This window comes from Mytilus californianus, unplaced genomic scaffold (genome assembly GCF_021869535.1).
Source record: "Mytilus californianus isolate M0D057914Y unplaced genomic scaffold, xbMytCali1.0.p SCAF_2, whole genome shotgun sequence".
NCBI lineage: Eukaryota > Metazoa > Mollusca > Bivalvia > Mytilida > Mytilidae > Mytilus > Mytilus californianus.
The window spans coordinates 66,963,621-66,990,067 of record NW_026262668.1 but is presented as its reverse complement, the minus strand read 5'-3'; the positions used below and the strand labels follow the sequence as shown (position 1 = coordinate 66,990,067).

The 26,447-nt window shown below is 32.9% G+C and overlaps 2 protein-coding genes across 2 annotated transcripts; one reads left to right on the top strand and one right to left on the bottom strand.

Moving 5' to 3' along the window:
• Positions 1-1,916: 1,916 nt before the first annotated feature.
• LOC127728141 (cyclin-dependent kinase 2-interacting protein-like) lies at positions 1,917-11,369 on the bottom strand. Its single transcript, XM_052235384.1, has 5 exons — positions 11,324-11,369; positions 7,340-7,502; positions 6,745-6,841; positions 4,821-4,938; positions 1,917-2,265 (listed from the first exon to the last, which is right to left on the bottom strand). Exons 1-5 carry the CDS (start codon positions 11,367-11,369, stop codon positions 2,063-2,065), a joined length of 627 nt encoding a protein of 208 aa, XP_052091344.1. The 3' UTR covers positions 1,917-2,062.
• A 249-nt stretch (positions 11,370-11,618) lies between these two features.
• On the top strand, positions 11,619-26,150 carry LOC127728122 (ribokinase-like). The gene is made up of 8 exons (XM_052235361.1): positions 11,619-11,700; positions 15,410-15,542; positions 16,378-16,441; positions 17,117-17,179; positions 19,321-19,485; positions 20,105-20,196; positions 20,793-20,981; positions 25,947-26,150. Exons 1-8 carry the CDS (start codon positions 11,657-11,659, stop codon positions 26,121-26,123), a joined length of 927 nt encoding a protein of 308 aa, XP_052091321.1. The 5' UTR covers positions 11,619-11,656; the 3' UTR covers positions 26,124-26,150.
• Positions 26,151-26,447: the final 297 nt, after the last annotated feature.

Below are 26,447 nucleotides of genomic sequence, written 5' to 3'. Positions count from 1 at the left end.
CTGATATGTGCATTGAAAATATTTACAAACAGAGCCTAAAAGTGAATAAAACATTCATTTTTTTTAAATTCAAAATTGACTACCCAAAACCATAAATTGAGGAATACCCCATAAACAGGCTAAAATACAAACAAGAGGCTCTCAAGAGCCTGAATCACTCACCTGTATTTCAGAGAAGATTTTTAAATGTTTGCAAACTTGATGATATAAGCCAAAAACTGCATTTGACCCTTATGTTCTATTTTAAGCCATGGCGGCCATGTTTGTCGATGGATACAAACTTCGGATACAATTTATAAACAAGATACCCTAAGGAACATTTAGTTAAAGTTTGAAGGTAATTGGCCCAGTAGTTTCAGAGGAGAAGATTTTTAAATGTTAGCAAACTTGATGAACAAATTGTCTTTAAAGGGCAATAACTCCTTAAGGGGTCAATTGACAATTATGGTCATATTAACTTTTTTGTAGATCTTACTTTGCTGAACATTATTGTTGCTTACAGTTTATATATATCTATAATAATATTCAAAATAATAACAAAAAACTGCAAAATTTTGTTAAAACTACCAATTCAGTGGCAGCAACCAAACAATGGGTTGTTCGATTTGTCTGAAAATAAATTTCAGAGCTGATGAATCTTGACCAATTGAACAATTTTACCCCATGTCAGATTTGCTCTAAAAGCTTTAGTTTTTGAGATATAAGCCAAAAACTGCATTTGACCCCTATATTCTATTTTTAGCCATGGCGGCCATGTTTGTCAATGGATCAAAACTTCGGATACAATTTATAAACTAGATACCCTAAGGAACATTTAGTTAAAGTTTGAAGGTATTTGGCCCAGTAGTTTCAGAGGAGAAGATTTTTTAAATAGTTTACGACGACAGACGACGACGACAACGACAGACGACAGCAACAGACACCAAGTGATGGCATACGCTCACATGGGGCCCTTTTGGCCCCGGTGAGCTAAAAATGTGACGATAGAAAGTTTTTACGACCAAACGAAAATAAAAATATAGATATTATTCTATCATTTCAAACAATATCCAGCCGTGTGTTATTCCGGTACATTAAACTCGTTAACTAAGCAACTTTTGCGAGGTCAGTTGCAGTACTAATACTGGTCAATCAATATTTTCCAAGTTAAGTTACAAGGGGGGGGGGGTCAGGAAAAATCTATGTGAATTAAGTTTTCTGTTTTGTGTCATTATGGTTTCTTGAAGACTTAAAACCATCCAGATGCAAAAACATAGAAGAAAATTTAGTTTGATATTAGTGGATATTTGATTAACTGGTTTTGCCAAAGTCTGAATACAAGCCTATAGAAAATGTGTAATTTGTTGAACATTTAAATTCATGGTTCACCTGTACACACTAAATCCACGAAAATTGGTGTCCCACGAATAATAATAAAGGTAGTCTAAATAATAAATGGATTGCAGGTATCAAAGCCAGATAAACTATGTTTGATAGTATGTAAACATAGTAGCAGGGAGGTAAACAGATCTTAACTCCTTTAGTTTAAAAAAATAAGGAGATGTAGTATTATTGTCAATGAGACACCGTCCTATCAAACAAAAGTTAAATGTGAAAATAAGCAGCTATAAGTTACCATACAGCCTTCAATGATGAGCAAAACCCATACCATATAATTAATAAAATATAAAAGGCCTTGATATGACAAAATGTAAAACAATTCAAATGAGAACAACTCTCCACCAGATACCAAATAATGTGGAAGTTAGCAACTTTAGGTCACCTTAGGCCTTAGACAATGAACAAAACCTATATTCTAAAGCAAGTTATAAAATGCCCTGACATGGCAATATGTAATACAATTCAAATGAAAAAACTAACAGCATTGAGTTGTTGGTTTTTACATTTCTCATTTACGAAGAAAAAAACCCAAACAATAAAATGATTACATGTAATTGCATGCATCAATAAATCATGGTGAAAGCTTTAAACAATGGTACAATGTTTTATAGGCAGCTATTAACAAATAAGTGTAAACAAAATATCATAAATATTAAATTTTGAGGTGTGTGCAATAAATATTTCAATTTAATTTATGTCCAGTTTCTAACAGCATGCTTTCTAATAAAACATGACTTTTATCTGTTACATAAGGTTGATGTAACCATGACGATGTGTAAAACATCATTGTATTACGATCTTTTGCATGACAAATGTTCTTGTAAACCAGTTGTTTCAGTTTATATTCCTCTCTATACATTTCTGTCAGTTCTCTTACTGTAGAAACTAAAACATAAAATAGTAAAAATCTGACAAACAATTAAAAAACTTTATTTTTTTTTCTATAATAAAACATGGATTTTTAAAGAAAAAGTTGGCTTCTCTCTGTCTGTTTTTGTTTTTGCGAATTTAGTATTTTTGGCCAACTCGAATTAATTTTAGTGATTTTAGTAAAAGATTTTATCTTTTTTGCCTGTGTTTTCCTTTAACAGAATTCAGGTCACTTTTGAAACATTTTTGTTTTTTGTTTGATATTTCACTACCTTATATGATAGTGTTAGTTTCAATGAACTGTACTTTTTAATTCAAAGTCCGAAGTAATTACTAATCTTGATTGAAGTTTTAATTATATTACTTAAAATATTGAAAACTTTAAAACAAAAAGGTGTGTAAAAGCATTCCAATCATGATCTTTCCGTCACAGAGTTTGTTTTAAGTTGACGTTATTTGACGTCATTTGTGCCTTTGTTGGGTATAAAATCTATGTCAGTACGTTGAGCAGAGCAATGAATATTCTAATTGGGGATAATTTCCTTAGGAATGCTTTAATAAATGCTTAAATGATAAAATTAATATTTTTCTTTAGGTAGGGTTAATGTTGAATTATGAACATAAGAATAAAGACAAGTTTTAAAAAAAATGTCCAGTAATGAGTTAAGTGGGGTTCATGTTGCTCAATCTTAGTTTTCTGTGAATGTTTACTGATTACAAACTTATCATTACAAAGAATCTTAATATGAAAATGTAACAAAGTTATTTCCCCTGGCAAAATAACTAGTTCTTTGATACATTAAAAAGTATGTTTAATACATATATATATGTAGGACTCTGAACCACAATGGTACTCTGAACCGCAATGGTCACGCTAATGTACGATGGTTTGACGCTGAGGTGTGTTTTTGATCACGCCGAAGTGTGTTGTGGCATTGTGATGCTATCTTGTGCAATGGTGGATTTTGCTTAAGTGCGATGGATTACATAAATCATATTTCATTGTTTTCCATGTTTACATGTCGATGTATAAAGTCAATTTCTTTTTTTAGAAGGAGCTTTTCTTTTTTTTTAATGTAGATCATAGAGAGTGTAACCTGTTTAATTTAAAACAGTCAAGATAAATAGTCATCTGCATTTCCAGTCCTCACTGTAATGTTGTAGTGTACATTATACGAAACTTTGTAAATATCTTAGACAAAAAAAAGCAGTCATTCATACAATCGTTCACAAATTGACATTATATACAAAAGCTATTTTTCTTTAAAAGCAGTACTAATGGCAATGACAGACAAAAAAATGAAATGTGGGTGGTAGTTGTTTGAAATTCAAATACTTCTTCGTTAGTCCGAAAGAAACAAAAAAAAGCGAAAAATGTATATGGCTGCTGTAAAAAAGAACAAGGAACAAGATATATCATCGATTTTTTTTACTGCAACTGGAGAAAATATTGAATGTTTGGTATTTATATACTAACTTATACAAAATTCAAGCTCTTATAATAATTGGACATTTGCATATTTCAAACAAGCCTTCAAGCGTCTTATAGACCATGGCACATCAGCGAAAGGACCATTGCACTTCGGTACATCACACTTCAGCGTAGCCATCACACCTCAGAGTCTTACATATATATATATAAATAAACTGTTAACACAGAGATATGTCTCGCCTATTTGTTATTTTGATAATGCAAATGTTGAAAGTAAAATAGCAATACTTTAACATGTAAGTTGTGCAAATATTCAAAGTCAATGAACCATTTCTGAAGGTACAGGGCTAAACAATCTCCATGGAAATGAGATGTGCCAATGCTAATACAACTGCAAACCAAATACCATTGACTTTTCATAAGTCGTTCCCTTTAAACAAACCTAAACACAAACATTTACTTGTAAACTATGTGAAAGTTTTAAAGTCAATGAACCATAATTAGGGGGTGGGGTTATAAAATCTCCATGGAAATGAAACTTGCAAATGCCAATACATTTGCATACCGAATATCATTGACTTAACATTAGTGGTTCATCTTAAACTGATCTAATCACAAACTAATACATGTAAACTAAGCAAAAGTTTCAAAGTCAATAGACCATGACTGAGGGGGCGGGGCCAAATATTCTCCATGGAAATGAGATGTGCTTATGCTTATACAACTGAACACCAATTAACATTGGCCTACTACAAATGGTTCCCCTTGAACTGACCCAATCACAAAGTAATACATGTTAACTTAGCAAAATTTTCAAAGTCTATAGACCATGACTAAGGAGGCGGAGCCAAATAATCTCCATGGAAATGAGATATGCCAATGCTTATACAACTGCATATCAAATATCATTAACCTACCACTAGTGGTTCCCCATAAATTGACCTAATCACAAACTAATACATGTAAACTATGAAAAGTTTCAAAGTCAATAGGCTTCAAGTAAATAAAAATTACTTGTATAAGTAGTACCCCTGACTGTCACATGGGATATCATTCCACCTATTATGTTCAAGTATGAGTTCCCTTCAAACTATCAATTATCCAATTCCTTAATGTTTAGTCTTCCTTATATATTTACCAAATATATCAGGAGTCCAGGTTTGAAACAAAACCAAATCATCAGTGAGATGCTGTTGAAGTTTCATCACACCCACAAACATAGCCGATGTTACTACCAATTTCTTCACAATTTTTTCCTGAAAAAAGAATATAAATAAGACATTTTAGGATCATGGTAACTATATTGGTTGTGTTAAACCATGTAACATTCAACAGAAGCTTCCACTCAACCAAAAGAGGGGTGAAAGATACCAGAGGGACATTCAAACTGTTATGCTGTTATTTGCATATGAATTCAAAACACAAAAGCTTTTCCTATCTATCCTATAAAAAAACTTCTTTAGTCTGTGCTGCACAACAACAATTCCTGTAAATAAGACTATTTTCATATTATCCATTTTTGACTACGAAGTATATAATTTACCAATTTTCCAATGATTTTGACTTATATAGAAAACATAAAACAGTTATTTTTTTCCAAAATTGTACGAATTGTAAGCTTGATTTTACTTCTTTTAGTTGCTCTTACTTGATTGATTAACAGAATGTCCTACCACAGACAGGGACTAAAATTAACGACCAGATTTTCAGCAGTGAATCCAATTTCTATCCTTTTCCCTGTGATAGTGTTTTTATCTTAACTGTTGAAACTGCATTGCTTCAGTAATGCATTCCAGTTGTCCAGCCAGAGTAGGTAACCTGTTGAAAAGTTTTTTACTCCCGAGTCAAAAGTTGGTCTATTGCAGAAAGATATTTACAAATTGATAAAAGACTTTTCTGTAAAAGAATGCCATTATTTTTGCACTTATGGTATGGAAATTAGAATTAAGTCACAATATTTGCAAAGAAATGGCTTCAAATTATGTTTTGGAAACAAGAGGCTGTCAGAGTGACAGCAAACCGGATTTCCTGCAGAGGTCGAACCCTGAACAGTTGAGCAAGTATGGATACTACATTTAAGCTTAAAACAGATCTGAATTTGGATTGTGATTAAATATTTGACACAGCATAGGTTTGTGACACAAAATGAATGTGGTCAAAGAACTGAAAAATTTGAAATTGGACATTTACCTATTTTGGTCCAATATCAAAAATCTAAGTACATTGTTAGAATCAGCATATCAAAGAACCCCAAGAATTCAATTTTTGATGAAATCAAACAAAAGTTTAATTTAGGAGCCTTTGGACCTCAATGTGGACCAATTTGATAAAGGAGCCCAAAAGCCAAAATCTCTAAATACATAGTTAGATTCAGCATTTCAAAAAAAAACATAAATTCAATATTTGATGAAATCAAACAAAAGTTTAATTTAGGACCCTTCTGACCTCAATGTGGACCAATTTGATAATGGAGCCAAAAATCCAAAATACATGGTTAGATTCAGCATTTCAAAGAACCCCATAAATTCAATTTTTGTTGAAATCAAACAAAGTTTAATTTTTGACCCTGATATGGACCAACTTGAAAAACGGCCCAAAAATCCAATATTGAAATACAGGTTTAGATTCAGCATTTGAAAGAACCCTATATATATTCAATTTATGTTGAAATGAAGTTTAATTTTATCCATATACTTTATATTAATTATACCATTTCTGTTCAAAGGGAAATAGCTCAAACTGAATAAATCATATAATAAGCACTTTTGCTACTAAAAAGGTCTACAACTCAACAACGAGAACAGCTAAAATCGTGAAAATTGAACTTGACCTTCATTTAGTCACAAGACACAACATATCTAAATTTGAAAAGATTTCATCAAAGCGTTTTCATGTTAATGAACGGACACTGTATTGTCTCTTCCACATCCATCTTATATTTGATTGTTTCTATTTCAAATAATATAAGATATATTAAGTAACATTGATAAAAAAGTGAAATATTTGAATAAGCCATCCTTAAGAATATACAAAAATTATTCAAATCATTTTGATTAACTCACCATTTTCTGAATAATACTCAGTAGTAATGTACATTGTGATTCTAATTCTTCAGGTATACTGGCATTTGGTATGTTGTCATATTTATTCTCTTTATAACTATACAACAAAAACATATACAATATGTCATGTATGTAGGAAAAATACAATTTTAATTTGCATGAGCTGTACACAATTCTTTTAAATTAAAATCTGAGACAACTTTCTGTTTATTTGGGAATGAGCATTTTATGCATCTTTATTTCTTTTTCATTGAAGAGAATTTTGTTTTCTTTATTTTTTATATTCATACTCTTTAAAAGGGGTATCAGTAAGTATTTATACTGAAACTCAACATGGATTAAAATTGAATTGGACACACTCCTACTGTCCTAAAATTAATGAAAAAATTACCAATTAATTAATTATTTATAAACATAATAAAACTGGCTTTCCATTTAATAATCAGAATATGTACTCATGAATTTTAAAAATTACACTGACAAAATTAAATTTTGAAAATGCATTATATTGAAATTCAAATATAAGTAAGTAGGTATAAAAAAATGTCCTTTAAGTGTATAGGAAACATATTTTTGTGTGATTCAGCAATCTTACACATGTTGCAGCTTAATATTAGCTATGGTGTCAATAATTTGCATTCCATCTGAGTTAGCATTCTTCCATTTTTGAATAAGATTGTACACATCTGCTACACCATCTTTGATTTGTCTTTCACTTCCTGTTAAATTTCCACTTTTATTCAGCTCTTTTACATTCCCTGTAAATAAAAAAGTATGCCATTACATACCTGCTAACTGTTGTAGCATAAACTTGGAAATTGCCTACTAAAAATTAGTACGGGCTATTCCAGAAAAAAATGTAAAGGGGGGGGGGGGGGTTGAAAGGCACTTTATATTAATAATACACAGGTGATGGGTATCAGAGCAGTTTTTCACACTATAATGCACTATGATTCTCAATTACAATTGTCTGGGTGGCTGGTGCTGAAACAAACTGTCTTCCAACCCCCCAACCACCCATACATTTTTTCTAAAATAGCCCTAACAATTAAAGCATCCCTATTTCAAAGAAAAATTCCTCTGTGCTGATATGCCCTTTGAGGGTTGAATTCATTTTGCACCGGGCAGGAAGGGTGTGACTTGGGTTTGACATATAATAAAAAATTCAACAAGTTTTAAGCAATTTTGAGTTTTTAAATATCTAATAATACCCCTTGAAACAAATTTTCTATGTTTTTAACACGTCTGTCCGTCAGTCTGTCAGTCAGTCTGTCAGTCCGGTTCTTGTCATCACAACTCCTCTGAAACCATACAGAATTTCATGAAACTTTGTAGATAATAAGGACATACTATGTAGATGTGGATATCGAAAGAAAATTATGATTCCAATTTTTTTCTGGCTGTTATTCCCTATGAACTTATAATTTTGCCCAAAATCTGAGACTACTATAACACATGTGTTATAGTAGTCTCAGCCTAAATATACAACTGCAACAGTTTGTTATCGCTACTCCTCTGAAACCACACAACAGAATTTCATGAAACTTTGGAGATAATAAGGACTAACTATGTAAGACTAACTATGTAGATGTGTATAACCATGATAATGGCAGGATGTTATGAGTCTATATTTTTTCTAGTATTTATGCCCCTCTGAACTTAGAATTTTGCCCTAAATATGCTACTACAACAATTTGTCATTGCAACTCCTCAGAAACCACACAACAGAATTTTACGAAACTTTGTAGATAATATGGACATACAATGTTGATGTGCATTTTCACCCAAAAAAATGTTATCGGTTGACAAATGTAGGAGTTATGAGTCTTTGAACTTACAAATCTGGTGAGATTTTGTTTGCCAAGTGACAATGTGGGGGTGTGGAGTATGTGAGTGTGCTTTTATCACTTTTTAAAAAAAAGTAAAGTAAATGTTAACAGTAAACAAGTTACAAGGGTGCTTAACACTTTCATTAGCACAAAACTACCTTTTCCTCTTTATATGAAGCTTAAGCGTTCCAGAAAAGGACCACAACACAGAATTTTGCAATTGAAAAATCTTTATTTGTAGTGCTCAGAAACCATTTGTAACCTTGGTATATTACAATCTATGGAAAAAACCTGAAAATTTCGAATTGAAAAGTAAACAAATAAACACAGAAAATCTTGATCATATAATATATAGAATGCATGTTATCGCATGTTAAGATGGAGAATGTGTGTACACACCTTGTGATCAAAATAATGTATATAAACAATAGAAAATGCCTGAATTACACACAAAATGCTAATACATGTAATAAATGGCAACTATGCTTCAGAAACTCTGTTTCTAGAGTAAGTTTCAATTAATTTGTATTAAGTTCAAGATTAATTTGAGGAAATGCTTATTTATTTGAAATGATAGTATGACATACATTTCTTTTTGCATGAATGTATATATTATCTATTGCCACTTAATTTGTTTTGTTGAAATGAATACACAATATGACTATTATCTATTGCCACTGAGTTGGTTTTGAGGAAATGAACAGCATTATTCTGCTTCAATATAGAAACTTTCCCTCCATATCAACCCTGATGTATGAGTTGCTTTCAGTATAAAATTTACTTCATGGTAAGAATTTTTCACAATAATCAATTTAATAGTTAATTGTGATTTCAGCTGAAATGTTAAATGAATTTGAAAAACTGACACTATTCTGGATCTGGTACGACGATTTCCCCAAGAACTGAAAGATATTACCCCAAAACTCTAATACTGCTTTTAAAGATAATAAAGTCTATTATTTTGAGAAAAGAGATATATGTCATTTTTACTTAATTAATGTATGATTGAACTTCTGGAATTAGATTTGTGTGTCTTGTACATGTATGCAAGTTCCTTGTATTACAATATGGCAATAGTAATTATTCCAAAGGTAGATAACTCTATATAAAAAAAAGTATAAAAAGTACTTACATATAATAATTTTTTTTTAAATTTAAGTTAATATTTCCAAATAATGTTTTTTCTATCCAAATTTACATTGTTAAAGAAACTTATCCCTCAAAACTTTTTAACACTTTAATTTAGATACAGTTATTTAACTTTTGAATAATTTTGTCCACCAAATGTATGTACGTATGTATGTATGTATGCAAAAAGATCCCTCCAAGAACAAAGCAGACCTCGATTGCTGTGAGGGTACAGTGGAATCCGTGTACACTCCCCATCAGGATTAATGGAGATGTGTCACTAATTTATATACAACCCACCACCAGGACAATCCCCACCTCAACACAGAGTAGGTGTTAGGACACTGGGAAGTCTGTTATTATGGTATAGGAAGCTGAAGTACTCGGAGAGAACCCCAGCACTTCTAGGCAGGAAAAGATAAACCAAAGAGATATAGATTGATCTCCAGATTAAAGTTGGAGGCAACAAACCAACCAAGGCCCCCAAAGTACCCATTCGAGTTTAAACTCCGGTCTGGGTACCAGAGATGTGGGAAAATCAAAATTTGGGAATTTTTATATGAAATATTTTTTTTGCTGTTGTGATTTGATGCCATGTTAATTATCAAATGTTCATTATGCATATATCTTCTTTAAACATGGAAATAAATTCTCTGTAGGTACTTATAACTGACATGCAACACCATGCACACCTAAAAATGTTCTTTGTGTCCCAAGTTTTGTGTTATTCTTTGTTGTCGTGGCAATGACATTGTCACGAATTTGATAGCTGTTTTGTATATTCCGCCTTCTTTCGCATGTCTTAAATGAATGAACTTTGATCATCATGACAATTTTGTATTCAATAATTATAATAAAACACTAACAGATACCTGTGAATGAGGGGCCTGATAAGGGGGGTCTCATGAGTAATCACGATTCACGAGTTGATTTTTTTGTCAATCACGATTCACAGAAAATAAATTTCCATGATCACGGATCAGGAAAATATAAAAAAAAAAAATCTGTAGAAAAACGGATCACGATAGCGAAAATGCGCCGATCACAAAGAACGAAAATAACCCACCAGGCCCCTCGTGAATGGGAGCGAACGTGATTTTGGGCGAATGGACCCCAGTTCCTAATGTACTGAAATTTCCAGCTCCCCGAGTCCTGATCGAACCAGAGACGTTCAGCACTGTAGCCATTAGTCTCAACCACTAGGCCACAAACCCACACATGTTGTTATACAAGGAAATTCCATACAAGAAACACAAATCGAATTCCTAAAGTTAAATTGTACTTTTATCATGTTTATTTAGTAAAAATGACATATATCTCAGATTTGTAGTCTTTATTATCACACCATGTAAAAAAGAGTTTTCATGTAATATCTATCGGTTCTCTAGTTCATATTGAGTTTTGGGAGGTCTCGTGAAGTCGTTATACCCTTCTGGTATCTAAAGAGTCAAGTTTTACACTTAGTAAGTCCAAATTTGGACTGCTCAAGTTTCAGTCACGTTGGCCACGTTTCTTCAGAGAGATGCATTACTTGTCGACTTATTGTGTAAATATCATTAAACATATATGGAGTGATTTTGATTATGAATAAAATCTAGTACTAGAAGTATTTTTACTTTTACCATGCTTCTTCACTGGTGAAAATCTACTTTCATTTTCGTTCGTCATATCAGGAACGATAACTCAAAAAAACATTGTAACTCGTATACACTAATAAGATACCATATATGTGATCATATGTTGTGGATCTCCTGTTGTCTTTTTTTGTTAAAAGGTAATTGTTACCTTCAATATATCATTCAACACGCCCAAAAATTGGTAAATAGAATTTAATATGATTAAAAAATAAAATGAAATCATTATTTATTTATCAGTGATATGAGTTAACAAAATTATTTTCACATTCAGTGATTCTACTTTCAATTTATACACGTAAACCTACTTTCTCTTTCATTATGGACGTGACAGTCGTTGGTAGTTGTAACATGGACCTTTCAACGTAAGCATTGAATTAAGAAATAAGAAATGTAAAAATCATGTACAACACTCTCCAAAATTATATGTTGTGTAAAATAAAAAAAATATACTGAATTGGGCAACGCCCACCTTTTACGTTCCCTTACAGAACTGAAATGTTTGCAGCAGATCTGCTGCAAACAAAAAGCTTGCAGGAACCCTTTGAATAATGTTTGCAGATGTTTGCAGCTAGATGCAAACCTCCTGCAAACATTGCAGCTTTTTGCTGCAAGCTTGCGGCAAGTTTGCAGAAACAAATATGTTTGCAGTAAGATTGCAGGAAAAACTAGAATATAAGGGATGTTCGCAGCTAGATTGCAGAAATATTTGACAATTCTAAATGTTTGCAAGAGCATTGCAAGAACTACATAAAATGACTGAGCATGCCTATTGGTAACTTCCTGGAAGATAAAGATTTGAAATTTGAAAGTGTTGATGGTGTTTGAGTCATGTTAATATATATTAGTGTTCAGGGAGGCATTTTTGTTTGGAAATTAAAAGTTTAGTTTTCAAAGACATTATTTGTAAGTACAAATTATTCATAGAAGTGTAAACTTATGAAATTCGTCCCCTTCACAAATTTATCTGCATGCGTGAAGGTTTGAAAAACATTTTCAAGTATGTAACCATGCATGCAATATACGTACTCTCTAATATATTTGGAGATTGTAACTTATTAAATATTTTCTTGTTATAAGTCAAGTTGAATCTTGTGACTATTTAAAATAAAAAGGCTGTATACATGCACACACTAAATTTCAAATAAACCTTTTTTTGAATTTTAGATATTCATGCATGCAGTTCATTTGAGCACGTACTTGAACGACAAAAAACACTTTAAATTAATTTTTAAAAAGTATTAACTTATGCTATGATAATTTTTCAAATGATAAAGTATTTGAATCATTGTATGTATGTATGTATGTATGTATGTATGTATGTATGTATGTATGTATGTATGTATGTATGTATGTATGTATGTATGTATGTATGTATGTATGTATGTATGTATGTATGTATGTATGTATGTATGTATGTATGTATGTATGTATGTATGTATGTATGTACACAACATGACATTGGTTGACTGTATAACATATGTAGTTCCTGCAAGTTTGCAGTAAACACGCAGGAGAAAGATTAATTTGAATATAAATGTTTGCCGCAGGTCTGCAGCAAACACGCAGGAGAAAGATTCATTTGCATAAAAATGTTTGCAGCAGGTCTGCAGCAAACAATCATTTGCATATAAATGTTTGCAGCTGGTCTGCAGCAAACACTCATTTACATGGTAAATTGTTTGCGGCAGACCTGCAGCGTATTTGCAGCAAACATGCCGCAAATACAGACTCTGTGTTCGCTGCAAGTCTGACTTGCAGCAAATGTTTGCAGGAGGCTGATTTTTTCAGTAAGGGAATTCACACTGTTTAAACATTGTACAGCAAAGGTTCAAGAGGCGACAGTCTAGCCAAATCCAACTCGTTAACACGATCGATGATTTCACAATCAGTCTAAATTCCACCCTTCAATGTTGTCCTGTTAGACCCTTAAACAGTAAAGGGCTTTTGATGGTGTCCCACTTATAAAAGAATTAATCAAACTACAGTACACAGTGCGATGTTAGGGGTATTAAACTAGGAGCTTTCTTACAGGCAGACAGCAGTAAGTTGTAGTTGGTGGCGTGTCGTCTAAGCAAGCTCCTGTAATATTTGAAGTTTACAGAACTGTGGCTAGTGTATTTCTGTTTAGTCAGACATGCATGCGGCATTAACAAAATATACCCACGGCATCCTACTGAATCCAGTAACGGACACAAGTCAACTGACAATTTTTTCAAATTTGGTTTATTTGAATGTTTCAGATTTTTGTTGTGGTGTCCATTTCACTGAACTAGTATACATTGTTGTTTATGGGCCAGCTGAAGCCCGCCTTGAGCTAGCCGTTTTTGCCCTTTGGTCGGGTTTCCCCGTTTCCATTCTATTTTCTATTCACAAGGTTATCAACAAACGACTTCTTCTATACATAATTATTGAAGGAGAAGATGATAACATAATGCAGAAGGATTTTTACCACATATATACGACAACTGGAATCGGCGGATTGGATGAAGATATTTTTAACTCCATTCATGGCCACATACTACAGATGACAGACCGGATCAAGTACCAGGGAGTTACCATCGACAGCAATATCACAAAGTGTCCTCACATTTCCAACATAACAAAGAAATCAACCAACACCTTCGGAAACATCAGTGGCTGCCAAAAATGTGTTGAGGAAACCGTAGTACAATACTTCTGCTCTCACAGCTCGAATATGACGCTACTGGAGAGAGAGAGAGAGAGAGAGAGAGAGAGAGAGAGAGAGAGAGAGAGAGAGAGAGAGAGAGAGAGAGAGAGAGACAACAACTCGATTGTCCTTCCATCGTCATCACTACAGCTGCATGGTTTCTAAAGTAAAACGAGCGAAAAGATGGTACTCCAAAGAAGTTAATCCAATCGATTTGTATACTGACCAATTGAAGCTTATATTTTCCAAGATGTGTTGTCGCTGACTTAAAAAAACCCTTAATTATTTGCTAATTTTTGTGCCCATAAGAAATTCTCTGGATTAACAATCTCGGTTATTTTGACTTTTTATAGCCAGCTTTATAGTGTTGTCTGCATTTGAAAGTTATTTATGTATCTTCATTTTGCATCGAGTATTATAAAAATAAGGAGATGTTGTATGACTGTCAATGAGACAATTATCCACCAAATGACGTGGATATACGCAAATATAGGTCACCGGATGGCCATCAACAATGAGAAAACCCACACCATAAAAGGCTCGACATGAAAAATCTGAAACAATATAAACAAGAAAACTATGGCATAATTCAGAACAATACAATTGACGAAAAATGAATATGAGAAACATCCAGAACCAACGGTAACCTCTGCATTAAAAGCTCCTAACTTGGGACAGGCACATAGAGAATGTTGCGGGGTTAAACATGTTTGTTAGCGCTCAACCACCCCTCTAACCTGAGATATTCTTAATTCAATAGATCGGTACGAAGCATAAAAACAACTAAAATAAAAACAATAGACACAAAGCACCGATATATTAAAGAGTACTCGCAGTTACGGAAAGCTAGTTCAAAGCCAATTACAACTAATAAATAAATCATGTTCTCCTAGGATAAAGTAACTAGTATATGTCTTCTTCTGATTTACATTATTTTCTGTTCAATGTTTCACTGAGTTTTCGTAAAGAGGACAATTTATTTTGTATAGTTCTTCCAGTAAAAAAAAATATTGGATATATGGTTTATAGATGATCGTACCATATAGAAAATTAGTCAATACATCCCGCTTTTATAATATAGTTGGTAATTTTGATATAATATATCCGCATACCCATTCGTGTTCACAGGACAAAAGATAAAGAGAACAACTTGTACTAGTTACATATCTTGGATAGTTTGCAAATTTTTAATCAGCAGTATTTCTTTGAACTGCGGAAAAAAACATTTCAGAGTATGCAAACATGGCTAAATTATTTTTACTGAAAGATATACATTTGTACAAATATTATAAAAGCTCAAAATGTAAGGCTTTTAGGTAACAACAGATCCTTAAATGACCATTAATTTCTAAACTAATGGATTATCAATTACGGTAACTTGATTTTCGCTTCTTCATTGCCAGATATGCTCAGAGGTTTCCAAAGCCGGGAGAAACTATGACTGGGCATAAATATGTAGTTGGATTTGGAGGGAAGGGTGCAAATCAGTGTGTATCAGCAGCAAGGCTTGGCTGTAAAACGGCAATGGTAGGAAAGGTGAGGAATACAATATAATAGATATTTTTAGGTTATAAAAAAGAAGCAGATGTGGTATGATTGCAAATTAGACAACTCCCAACTAATGACTTGGAAGATAGCAACTATAGGTCACCGTACGGCCTTCAGCAATGAGCCAAACCAATACAGCATAGCAAGTTATAAAAGGTCCCGACATGACTAATATAAAACAATTCAAATAAGAAAACTAACGGCCTGATTAATGTAGTAACAATTAACGAAACACAAATATAATATACAGCAACAAACGACAACCACTGAATTACAGGTATTGGTTTTGCTCATTGTTGAAGGCCGTATGGCGACCTATAGTTGCTAACTTTTACGTCATTTGGTTTCTGGTTGAAAATTGGGTTATTAAAAGGAGTCTGGTACGTGCTGATAGTTAGCTCTTTACTACTCTGTCGTCCGACGACCTGTTTTTGATATTCTTAAGAAACTGAAGTTACTCTTTGTTCTTTATAGAAATTAACATTGTTTTTACGTTGTTACCATAGTCCAGCCATGACCCCAATGACTTATTTTGATTGGCAGCAGAAAATACCAAAACTGAAAAATGGAAAGTTGAAGACAGGACTGGGCTAATATCTGAATTCCAAATTCGGCCACAGGTTATGCTACATCCTCACACTACTCCTCACCCTAATGACGACGAGTGCGTTAGGTTTTATTTAAAAAACCATTGACATAAATTGCTTTGCAAAGTGCTTGCGATAGTTATTTTTTTGTTACCGTTGGAATTACTAAGATTCACTTCTCACCAGATATCGTTACAAAGAGAAAATGTAGGTCACGTATATCGAATTTTCTTTAGGTTGGAAACGACGACAATGGAAACAGAACGATTGATAATTTTAAGAGTAACGGTGTAACAACTGGTAAGTAAAACAACTTTCTCAATGTAAGTATCACTATAAAAAGTTGATTTGAAAGGATTAATACATGTATAGAAAACACAAAGTAATTTTGTACTCTCAAAATATCTGACTCGATACGCTCTTGATAAAGGTTTACGATGAAAATATCTTCGAACGCAGCAAAATGTAAGGCGAATTTCTCGTGTATTTGTTTCATTCACAGAGTCAAAATCCAATAACTGTTTGAACTGGATATTAAATATTAAAGATTCTATACATGTATCATATATCTAAAATTAGTAAAAATTTAAAAAAACAAAATTAGATATTTCAATGTATTCGAAATGTTATTCAACGCTACATGTTGCCAATGAAGGCATTTGGAAATAAAATTGCAAATTTTACATTTTTTGTGTGTCAAATTTTGAATGGAAGGACGTCGCTAACCAAAATGAACCAATTTGTATTCCAAAGACAATAAATAGCTTTATTTCAAACATAATTAATATAACAATGTACAAGGTGACACGAGTAAGATTTATCAAATAGACCTCGAGGAAGCTTTTAATAGATGCAACTGATATTTGTTATTTTACAGATACATTTTTGATAAAAGATACTGTAAAAGCAATTTGCATATATTTTCGATATAATAATCAAATGTTTCAATAGGTTTCAATAACATTCAAATTTCAGATTATATGGCAGTTACTGACCAATCGAGTACCGGTATAGCTGCCATTACCATTGCTGATACAGGTTAGGAATGAATTGTATAATCCGTTCGTTTAAAATATATTTACCCTCAAAGTCACCATCAGGATGAAAAAAAACTCGGAGATCTGACTTGCAGACTTGAAATTTCTTTTGATATAGAGTAGTCCATCGGGAGAGACGAATACATTATAGACCATCCCTCCACGAAATTTTTACGATAAAAAATTCTAGACACAATTCTGTTAGTAATATTTGTTATACTTAAAAGGAAATTTTGCCGTATGTACTTAAATGATTTAACATTGGATAGTATATAGTAATCCATTTGGTAATGACTGTACCCTTTTTCTGTCTGTGCAAAAAATATGCAAAAATACAAAGACATACTCTTTATATGTATTGATTTTATAGATAAACGCAAAATAAACTCATTCACTTAGACAGCGTTCAAAACCATCAGAATGCTATAGCAAGACATATAATAATGTTTTATTATGCTAGATGTGCACAAAAATGTCGGCATTCACTCAAAAGCTAACCAAACCTTTAAACAGACTTATTCGGAAAGGATATAGTTACGATACTGTTGTCAAGTCATTAAGGATTGCATATTTTGGTATTAATACTGATTCACTCATAGGGTCTTTGCATCGGAAATAAACACATTTATTCTAAAACCAGTTGTTGGCATGATACGGGTTATGTTCTTCTCATATATTTTATGATGGTATGATACTAAACCCCTAACGGGAGGAATTGTACTTGATTTTCATATGATGAAGACATAATCTTTCAATCAGTTTAATTGAGGTTCGGAGCTGACATGTCAGTAACTACTAGTAGTCCTTTGTTCAGTTATGTATCATTGTCATTTTGCCTAGTTTCTTTTGTTACCTTTTCTGACATCGGACTCGGATTTCTTTTAAACTTAGTTTTACTGTGCGTATTGCTATGTGTTTCTTTTATCTACATTGACTAGAGGTATAGGGGGAGGGTTGAGATCTCACAAAACATGTTTAACCCCGCCGCATTTTTGCGCCTGTCCCAAGTCAGGAGCCTCTGGCCTTTGTTAGTCTTGTATGTTTTTTTAATTTTAGTTCATTTATATGTTTTGGAGTTTAGTGTGACGTCCATTTTCACTGAACTAGCACACAATTTTATTCAGGGGCCAGCTGAGGACCACCTCCGGGTGCGGGATTTTCTCGCTGCATTGAAGACACATTGGTGGCCTTCGGCTGTTGTCTGCTCTTTGTTTGTGTTGTTGTCTCTTTGACATATTTCCCATTTCCATTCTCAATTTTATTTACCTGCAAAATGTGTGATGTCCTTCTATCTTGCAATTGCGAGAGATTAGAAAAGTAAAACAACAGGTTATCTTGTCATCGTCATCTGGAAGTTTTCTTATGTAACATATGACGAATAATTAATCTGTGATGAATTTGGGCATACTTAATGCAAGTTTTTCATATGTACATTGTATATGAGCCTTATAAAATGACAAAAGCAAAGCTTGACTTTTCAGGTTTTCTCTTGTGGGAGTAAAGTTCGCTTGATACTTTCTTCTAACCTTCACTGTTCGCAGAAATTTGTGTTCCAGAATTATTTGAGCATTCAGACAATTTTCATTATTATAAGATGTGTATTTAGTGTGGATTTCCTTCTGTATGAACCATTATTGTGAAGGAACAGGACTTAGTTTTTTTACCAACTTCTAAATATAAACAATGCCATAATTCTAATTTTTGAAATATCTTTTTGAGTTTAAATACCGGTGTTTAAATAGATATTTGTAAGTTGTCGTTTGTCAGACCACGTTATAAGGAACTTACACATATGAATGAAATTGTGTCTCAAAATTGGTGGGATAATTAGTGCAAAAGATAATTTTATCAAACGCTACATTGGAGATATATAAGAGTTATACATTTTTTCTTAAATTGACTAGATGATTTATCAAATACTGAATTTTCAAAACATGTAAATGTACGAATTGAAACAAAGTAACAGATCAATCATGGCAACTAAATGTTTTCCATAATGTGATTTATATTGTATAAAATGTATTTTACTTCGTAATGTGAATTTATATTGTATAAAATGTATTTAATTTCATAATAAAATATTGTTTACACTAACAAAGGATTTTCTTTTCTTTTTCATTTGAGTGAATTTACTCGTTTTAGGCGAAAATTCGATTGTTATAGTACCAGGTGCCAATTTATTACTGACTGCTGTTGACGTGACGGATGTAGAAGACCTGATCAAAGGTTCAAAAGTTGTGGTGTGTCAGTTGGAAGTTGGACTGTCAGCTACATTGGAAACATTGAAACTTGCTCGAAAGCATAACGGTAAGACATGATTCGAAGTTATTCTAAGCGGAAATTGCTCGGGTAAAACTCTTTACAAAAAAGTTGTGTTCATAATGCTATGGTGGTTCCATGATACGTTAAGAAATTATTTTCATCAGTTACATACCTTTCGGGAGCAACTGCAGTGGCGTAGCAACTGGAAAATAAATTGTAAGCAGGGGGTCTTGGGGGCGGCAGCTCCCGGAACCTGAACGATTAAAGTAAAATTCATATTGAAAAAACATGTTTTATAAAATTATTTGTATAAGCACATGCTTACAATGCTACACTGGTGCTACGCCACTGAACTGCGATAAACCCCGATTTCTGTTGGTTCATGTTGCTCATTTTTTGTTTCTTTGTAGTGTTTTGTAGCCTGTTGTTTGTCTTTTCGTCCTTTATGTTGCCATGGTATTGTCAGTTTCTCTTCGATTTATGAATTTTGGTTGCCTTTTTGAATCTTCCGTCTCTTAAAAAACAAACAAAATCTTGTAATAATCATATAGCAAATTACATGTTCTTATGAAAATAAACCTTACAAGAAATTGACTTGCACAAAATGCTTCGTTTAGGAACTGCATATATTATTTAAAGCTAGCGATTGTGTATTTCTTTACAGTCAGAAGTATTTTTAATGCAGCACCAGCACAGTCCGGTCTATCCAACGATTTCTTTGTTTTGTCCGACATTTTGTGTGCAAATGAAAATGAGGTAGGTAGCATTTATACATAGATTATCTGATAACAATTTATATATTAAATATTGTTGAAATCACGCTTGATCTTTAAATATCCACTTGTATTGCGAAAGTTAGAAAAAGAGTAAATAAAAAGTCATTTGAACATATCATATATAACGCCTTTTTACGTAAAGGACACCAACCAAGCAACACATATAAAAGACATCTTGAGGTCATCATATGATTTATATCAACAATATACATGTTTGGTGGCCTTCGGCTGTTATCTGCTCTTTGGCCGGGTTGTTGCCTCTTTGACATATTCCCCATTTCCATTCTCAATTTTATTATAACATATAGCAGTTTTAAATCACCTGAAGTAATAAACAGTTGTGAATACATTTTACAGATTCTATCAAAGATCAACTACCAACACCAAATCGCCCCAATGAAAGTTTTTTTACTTAGTACGGGCGCATGGAAATAAAAATACAAACTTTAAAATGATTCTACGGAAATACTTAGATAAAACTTGCAACAGAAAAATGTTCTAAATATTTCAAAACTATATTGGTTTACTAATTAGTCAACAAAATTAATAAATTTTTTGTTTTTTTTTCATAATTAGGCAGAAATGATGACAGGATTACCAGTTTCTGATGTTGCTCAAGCTGAAACAGCAATAGGTGTGTTGTTAGACAAAGGTTGTCGGTATGCTATTATTACATTAGGAGAGAAAGGTACGGTGTTTGCATCACAAGAGAACAAGAAGCCTACTTATATACCAGCAACAAAGGTCAATGCAGTTGATACTACAGTAAGTTACACCTTTACAAATTAACTTTTAGTACTACAGAAAAGACTAAAATAATTGGAAACCGAAATTGTTATTTAATGAATTATTTCAAAATTTCGAATTGAGCAAAAGGATTTGTGGAAGCTCTAAGTTACTGCAACTACGCAATAATAAAACATATAAAAGAAAAACAGAATGGTAAAGTTACATTAATGCTAATTATTTCCAAACGGACTTATATTATCGTATATGACAGATATAACTTCCTAAAAGAGTTCTTTCATTTTATAGCACTGGGTCGATTCCACTGCTGATGGACTGTTAGTCCTCAAGGGAATCATAAATTGAGTAGTCAGTGCTTCGTTAATGACATGATTCAGTGCTTCGGTACTGAAATGATTTAGCGCTTCGTTAAAGTCATGATTCAGCGCTTCGGTAAAATATATTATATATAAATTGTTATGATTCAGTGCTTCGGTACTGACATGCTTCATAACAATAACACACTACCTTTGTTAAGTTATCCGTTGATAAATTTAGAAATTATTACGAAACTAAGGTTCCAACTCCCTCGGGAAAAGCTTACCTTAGATGGATTAGGCTATTCTTTTAAGGACTTTTTTGGTCTTATTGCTCTCTACGTATGCAAGGACCTTTGTAACCATTGGCTTTGAAATTTTTGGGTTTGAGAGTTCCTGCTGATTTTAAATCGAGAAAAGCGCTTCTGACACTCTACATTTCTAAAGTTTTATTTTCATTTTCCTAAGCTTTGTTGACATTAGATAATATTTAAAACTTGAAAAGACAAGCCTAGAGTTATCATTTGATCAGCTTAAATATATAATTCTCATGAATATGATAAAATTCTGAGTTAACTTCAGTCAAGAACATGTAGTTATGCTTTTTACATAAAGGGTAGACTAAGAGGAAATTAACAATATTTCTTATTAATAACTTACTTTTTTAGCTTTAGCTGTAAATTGCAGTAAAATGTTATATATTTTGTCTTTTATTTAAGCTAAAATTTCAAATCAGTGGCACAAATTAGTATCTATGTAATAGGAGGCTCTTGAAAAGGCGGGGGTCTCGGTGCCACATAGGTCCCCTGAAGCTGAGCAGTTTGTGATGCTTATTCCGGTTTTTGTTTACTTTTCCCCAGACATTTTGACTTTGTTTTAGAGAATCATTTTCTAACCTCAAAATTAACGATACACTCGATGCCTATAGTTTTCAATCCAGATCCCTATAAAAAACGAAAACAACACTGTATTAATTTCATTTGTACGGGAGTACTGACTACTGAGCTGACGATACCCTCGGAACTGATAGTCCACCAGCAGCGGTATCGACCTAGTTCTGTAAAAAATGAAAACGCAACTTTTATAAATTTGATGCGTCCGAAGCGCTTTTCTGGATTTACCTTCATCGGGAACGCTCAAAGCCTAATATTTGAAAGCGAAGGATGTATAAGAACCGAAACAGATAAAGAGCTTTATGACAAAAAGAGGCATAAAAATAATAGTCAAATCCATCTAATGTCAACTTTGCCTGAGGAAGTTGAACCCTTAGTTTCCTAATAAGTTCAAAATTTATAAACGGACACTTTAAGAAAGGTTTGTTATAAATCATGTCAGTACTAAAATACTGACTACTGAGCTAATGATACACTCAGGGAATGTTAGTCCACTAGCAGTGGAATCGACCCAGTGCTGTAAAAAATGAAAACAACACTTTATAAAATGCATGGGTCCCAAGCGCTTTTCTGAATTTACCTTCATCAGGAACGCTCAAAGCCGAATACTTTAAAGACAAGGATGTATTAGAACCGAAACAGTTGTAGAGCTATATGATAAAAAATGGCATAAAAATAATAATCAAATCCATCTTAGGTCAACTTTGCCTGAGGGAGTTGAAACCTTAATTTATAAATTTATAAACGGGCAATTTGAGAAAGGTTTTAAACCTTCACAGAAAGATTGAACACATCTTGAAGTTGTGCACCTGCTATTATGGAATTGTTTGCTGATCCCCACATTTTTACATTTCCATATAATTTAATGTTCATTATGATCCATTCTCTATTTTGAAGAACTTTCTGTACAACCCGGGCATGTGTCAAAAGCTAGTGCAACTTTCCTGTGACCTAATAAATCCGATGCTTAAGAACTTCTTGCATGAAAAAAATTGAAAATTAGAAAGAGAAAACCAACGGTCTTTAAGTTATTTATTTGTGTTTATATTATATCCAGACCACGCAGTCTACTCCTGGTCAATTTTCTCCTATCCTGAGTAGAGATATAGTTAGTTTTCTATTTTTAGCCTGAACTTATTTTTTTTCTCTTATTTTTTTTCTCATTATAATATTTTTTGAGTCGGCTAGCAATAGAAGGCGACTGCCTACATGCCTGCACATAATGTACGGACTGATATTTATACAAAAACAGGAATTTGAAATATTAAATTTAGGCCGGCACACCTTTTTTCAACTGTAGACGATTTCGAGCTCGACATATTGTACATTCACTTCAATTGTTACAGTTGATGTATATGTATTCTTGTTTTTATTATTTTTTTTAAAACACTAAGCCTTGCTGAAAATTGAAAGGAATGGCTAGTTTTCTCAGATGTTAAAATAGATAATATGAAACAGATAGATTGGCATGGTTTTTTTTATCAGAGAATCTAATCATTACACTTTCAATACAGCATTTTTGAAGATGAAATAGCTTATATACAAAAAAGGTTTAAAAATACAAATAAATATTCAGTGCATTTTTTATAGATCACGAATATAAATTTGTCATTTTACGTATGTAGTATGTGTCTTTATAACTGGCTAGTTTTGTTTTTCAAGTCAATCGTTTCTGAAGGATGCAGTCACGACTTAGTTGAATATCTGTTTAACAGATGGCCATGGATAGCAATCCCATCATCCAAGCTTCTTTTATCATCATAATTTATGACGTATTCCTAAGTACGGCTCATCTCACAATGAATGCCACTAGTAGAGGGGGATCTTCTCACTCTTCCGGATAACCCGAGTTCACCCTCATTGTTGGTGGAATTCAGAACTAATTATTAACGCTTTTTATGAAAAGATATCCAACGCGTCAAATTAGTATGTTTTACTTTGATTCGCTATCAATATGATGATACATTGTAAACTGTCAATACCCGGTATCACCGTCACACAAAAGTTGGTTCTTCAGCACTGGCCATGACTTCACAAAAATATCAGCTGATATATAATATTTCTAATTTAACACAACAAGAACAAAAACAAAGCTTCTCACTGATCGAAAATGTTGACAGATGGATTATGGTATTTTTGTACGTTCCATTTTGGATATGTATCGCCTATCCTCGACTATCCAAACTTCTGGATTCGAGCATTTCGTATGAAAATGCATCTGGATTGAAAAAGACAACATTTAAATATATCCGAGTTTAATCTGGTACGGTTTGATGTAAATTCAAATCTAGATGTTCACTGTTTGAAATAAATGATGAATATTGGAGGCAATAAAACTAAAAGTGTATAAACAAAAATCGTTGTGTAACGGATCATGTCTTACTGTTAACATTGGCTGCAGATTCATGAACTTTAAACCTATGAAAACTTTTGATATATATAATAAATGATACTTTAAAGTGTTAATATTTTCTAGACACTTGAGCAAAATCTTTCCTTCCTTTTGTTGTAATATTCATAACGACAAAAATATTGTATGTGATGGCCACTTCCTTATCTTATTTACCACATTTGAAGCACAAAAACTAACAAGAGTGGTTAGATAAGAAATTATGTTGTGAATAAAACACTCATATAAGATTCCAGGCTTATGACATTTACTAAGTAGACCCGCGCTTCGTCTACTCAAGATTCACTTGTGTCGCTTAAATCAAAATAGTAAGAAGACCGAATCAAAAACGAGGTTAAAAAGCTATGAAAATCAAAAGTTCCGAAGTTTGATACATTGTAAAGTTAAAATTTATCACAGACAAAAAGAATAGCTAAATCCAGGCTAATGCCTTCTATGCCTGGGGTAAAAAAAACCTAAGCATTTCGAATGATTTTGATTTCTTATTTCTTGCCTAACGTCTAGCGACAATTATTATAAGCATATTCAGGACGAGAAATTAGCATCGAACTAATTGTTGTAAACGCTCATCAAAGATACTAGGATCAAATTATAACACATCAGTCTCGTGTTTCATCTACACAAGACTCATCGGCGGCGCTGGAATAAAAACAGTTGGGTGACCAAAATAATTACAAAGTTGAAGAGCACCGGAAACCAAATTCCAAAAAGTTGTGCCAAATCTGATTAAATCCCGGGTTAGGAAAACCTTAGTGATTCAATGATTTAAACATTTAATGAAAAGTGCAATTACAGAAAATGCCCGTCATTGAAATTTTAATAAACAATATCAGTTTTTTATGCAAATACCGAGGCTACAGGGCTGGTGATACCATCGAGGAAGAAATTGTCCAAAAGATGTGGCGTCGACTCAGCGGTTGAAACAAAAATCATCACTGATACCAAGCTAATAATGTTATAATTCAGATGCGCATTTAATCTACACAAGACTCTTCAATGTATGTTGATGAATCTCATTCAGTGTATGATTTGTAAAGAAGTTAATGTTATAACTATCACTGAGTCGATACCTCTTACGGTGGACTATTTGTCCACGAGGGCATCACCAGCCCAGTAGTCAGTACCGGGATGAACATAAGGATATTTAGTTTTTAAAATTTGCTGTAACAAACTTTTGGAAATTATTTTGAATTAAGGAATATATCTCCCTCATGAAAATCTCTAATTCTTTGCCTGGATTTGGCTATTATTTTTGTCTGTGATAAATTTTGACTTTTATTAGTCTACAATGTATCAATAGAAATCAAATTAAATATAAAAGTAAACTATCAAATGAAACAAAGTAAAATTTCTTTATTGTGTCATGTTTTATTTTTCTATTTAGGGAGCCGGAGATTCATTTGTAGGGTCCCTGGCATTCTATCTTGCAACCAGACCAGATTTATCATTTGAAAAGGCCCTTCAAAGAAGCAGTATTATTGCCTCCATAAGTGTTCAATCACCTGGTACACAGTTTAGCTATCCATGGAGGAAGGATCTTCAACCTGAGCTATGTGAATAAAACAAATGCTATACTTGGTTTAAACAATCAACAATATTATTCTGCCTGAAGACCTTTTATAAAGAAGAGATTTTGGGGATCGTGTTTGAGACAGCAATACAATCAAACCAAAAATGAAATATATAGATCTAATGGAACTATATATTGGAACACACGAATGAGTTGTTTCTCTTTTGGTCATATCCATCCCCTGCCATTTGAAAATATTCAAATATCCTGAAAATGGTTGGGAATCCCACCTCTCAACCACATAGTTTCTTGTTTGACAGAATTGTATATAGGGTGAGTCCCCATGTGCCCTCCCATCCTGTACTATTTGAGAGT

Coding starts and splice junctions, on each gene's coding strand:
- LOC127728141 (XM_052235384.1), bottom strand. CDS start 11,369: ATGACGAACGAAAATGAAAGTAGATTTTCACCAGTGAAGAAGCATG. Junction 6,842..7,339: donor AATATTAAGCTGCAACATGT/GTAAGATTGCTG, acceptor TTTGTTGTATAG/TTATAAAGAGAATAAATATG. Junction 2,266..4,820: donor CTGGACTCCTGATATATTTG/GTAAATATATAA, acceptor TTTATGTTTTAG/TTTCTACAGTAAGAGAACTG.
- LOC127728122 (XM_052235361.1), top strand. CDS start 11,657: ATGGACGTGACAGTCGTTGGTAGTTGTAACATGGACCTTTCAAC. Junction 15,543..16,377: donor AAACGGCAATGGTAGGAAAG/GTGAGGAATACA, acceptor AATTTTCTTTAG/GTTGGAAACGACGACAATGG. Junction 20,197..20,792: donor TGTGTGCAAATGAAAATGAG/GTAGGTAGCATT, acceptor TTTCATAATTAG/GCAGAAATGATGACAGGATT.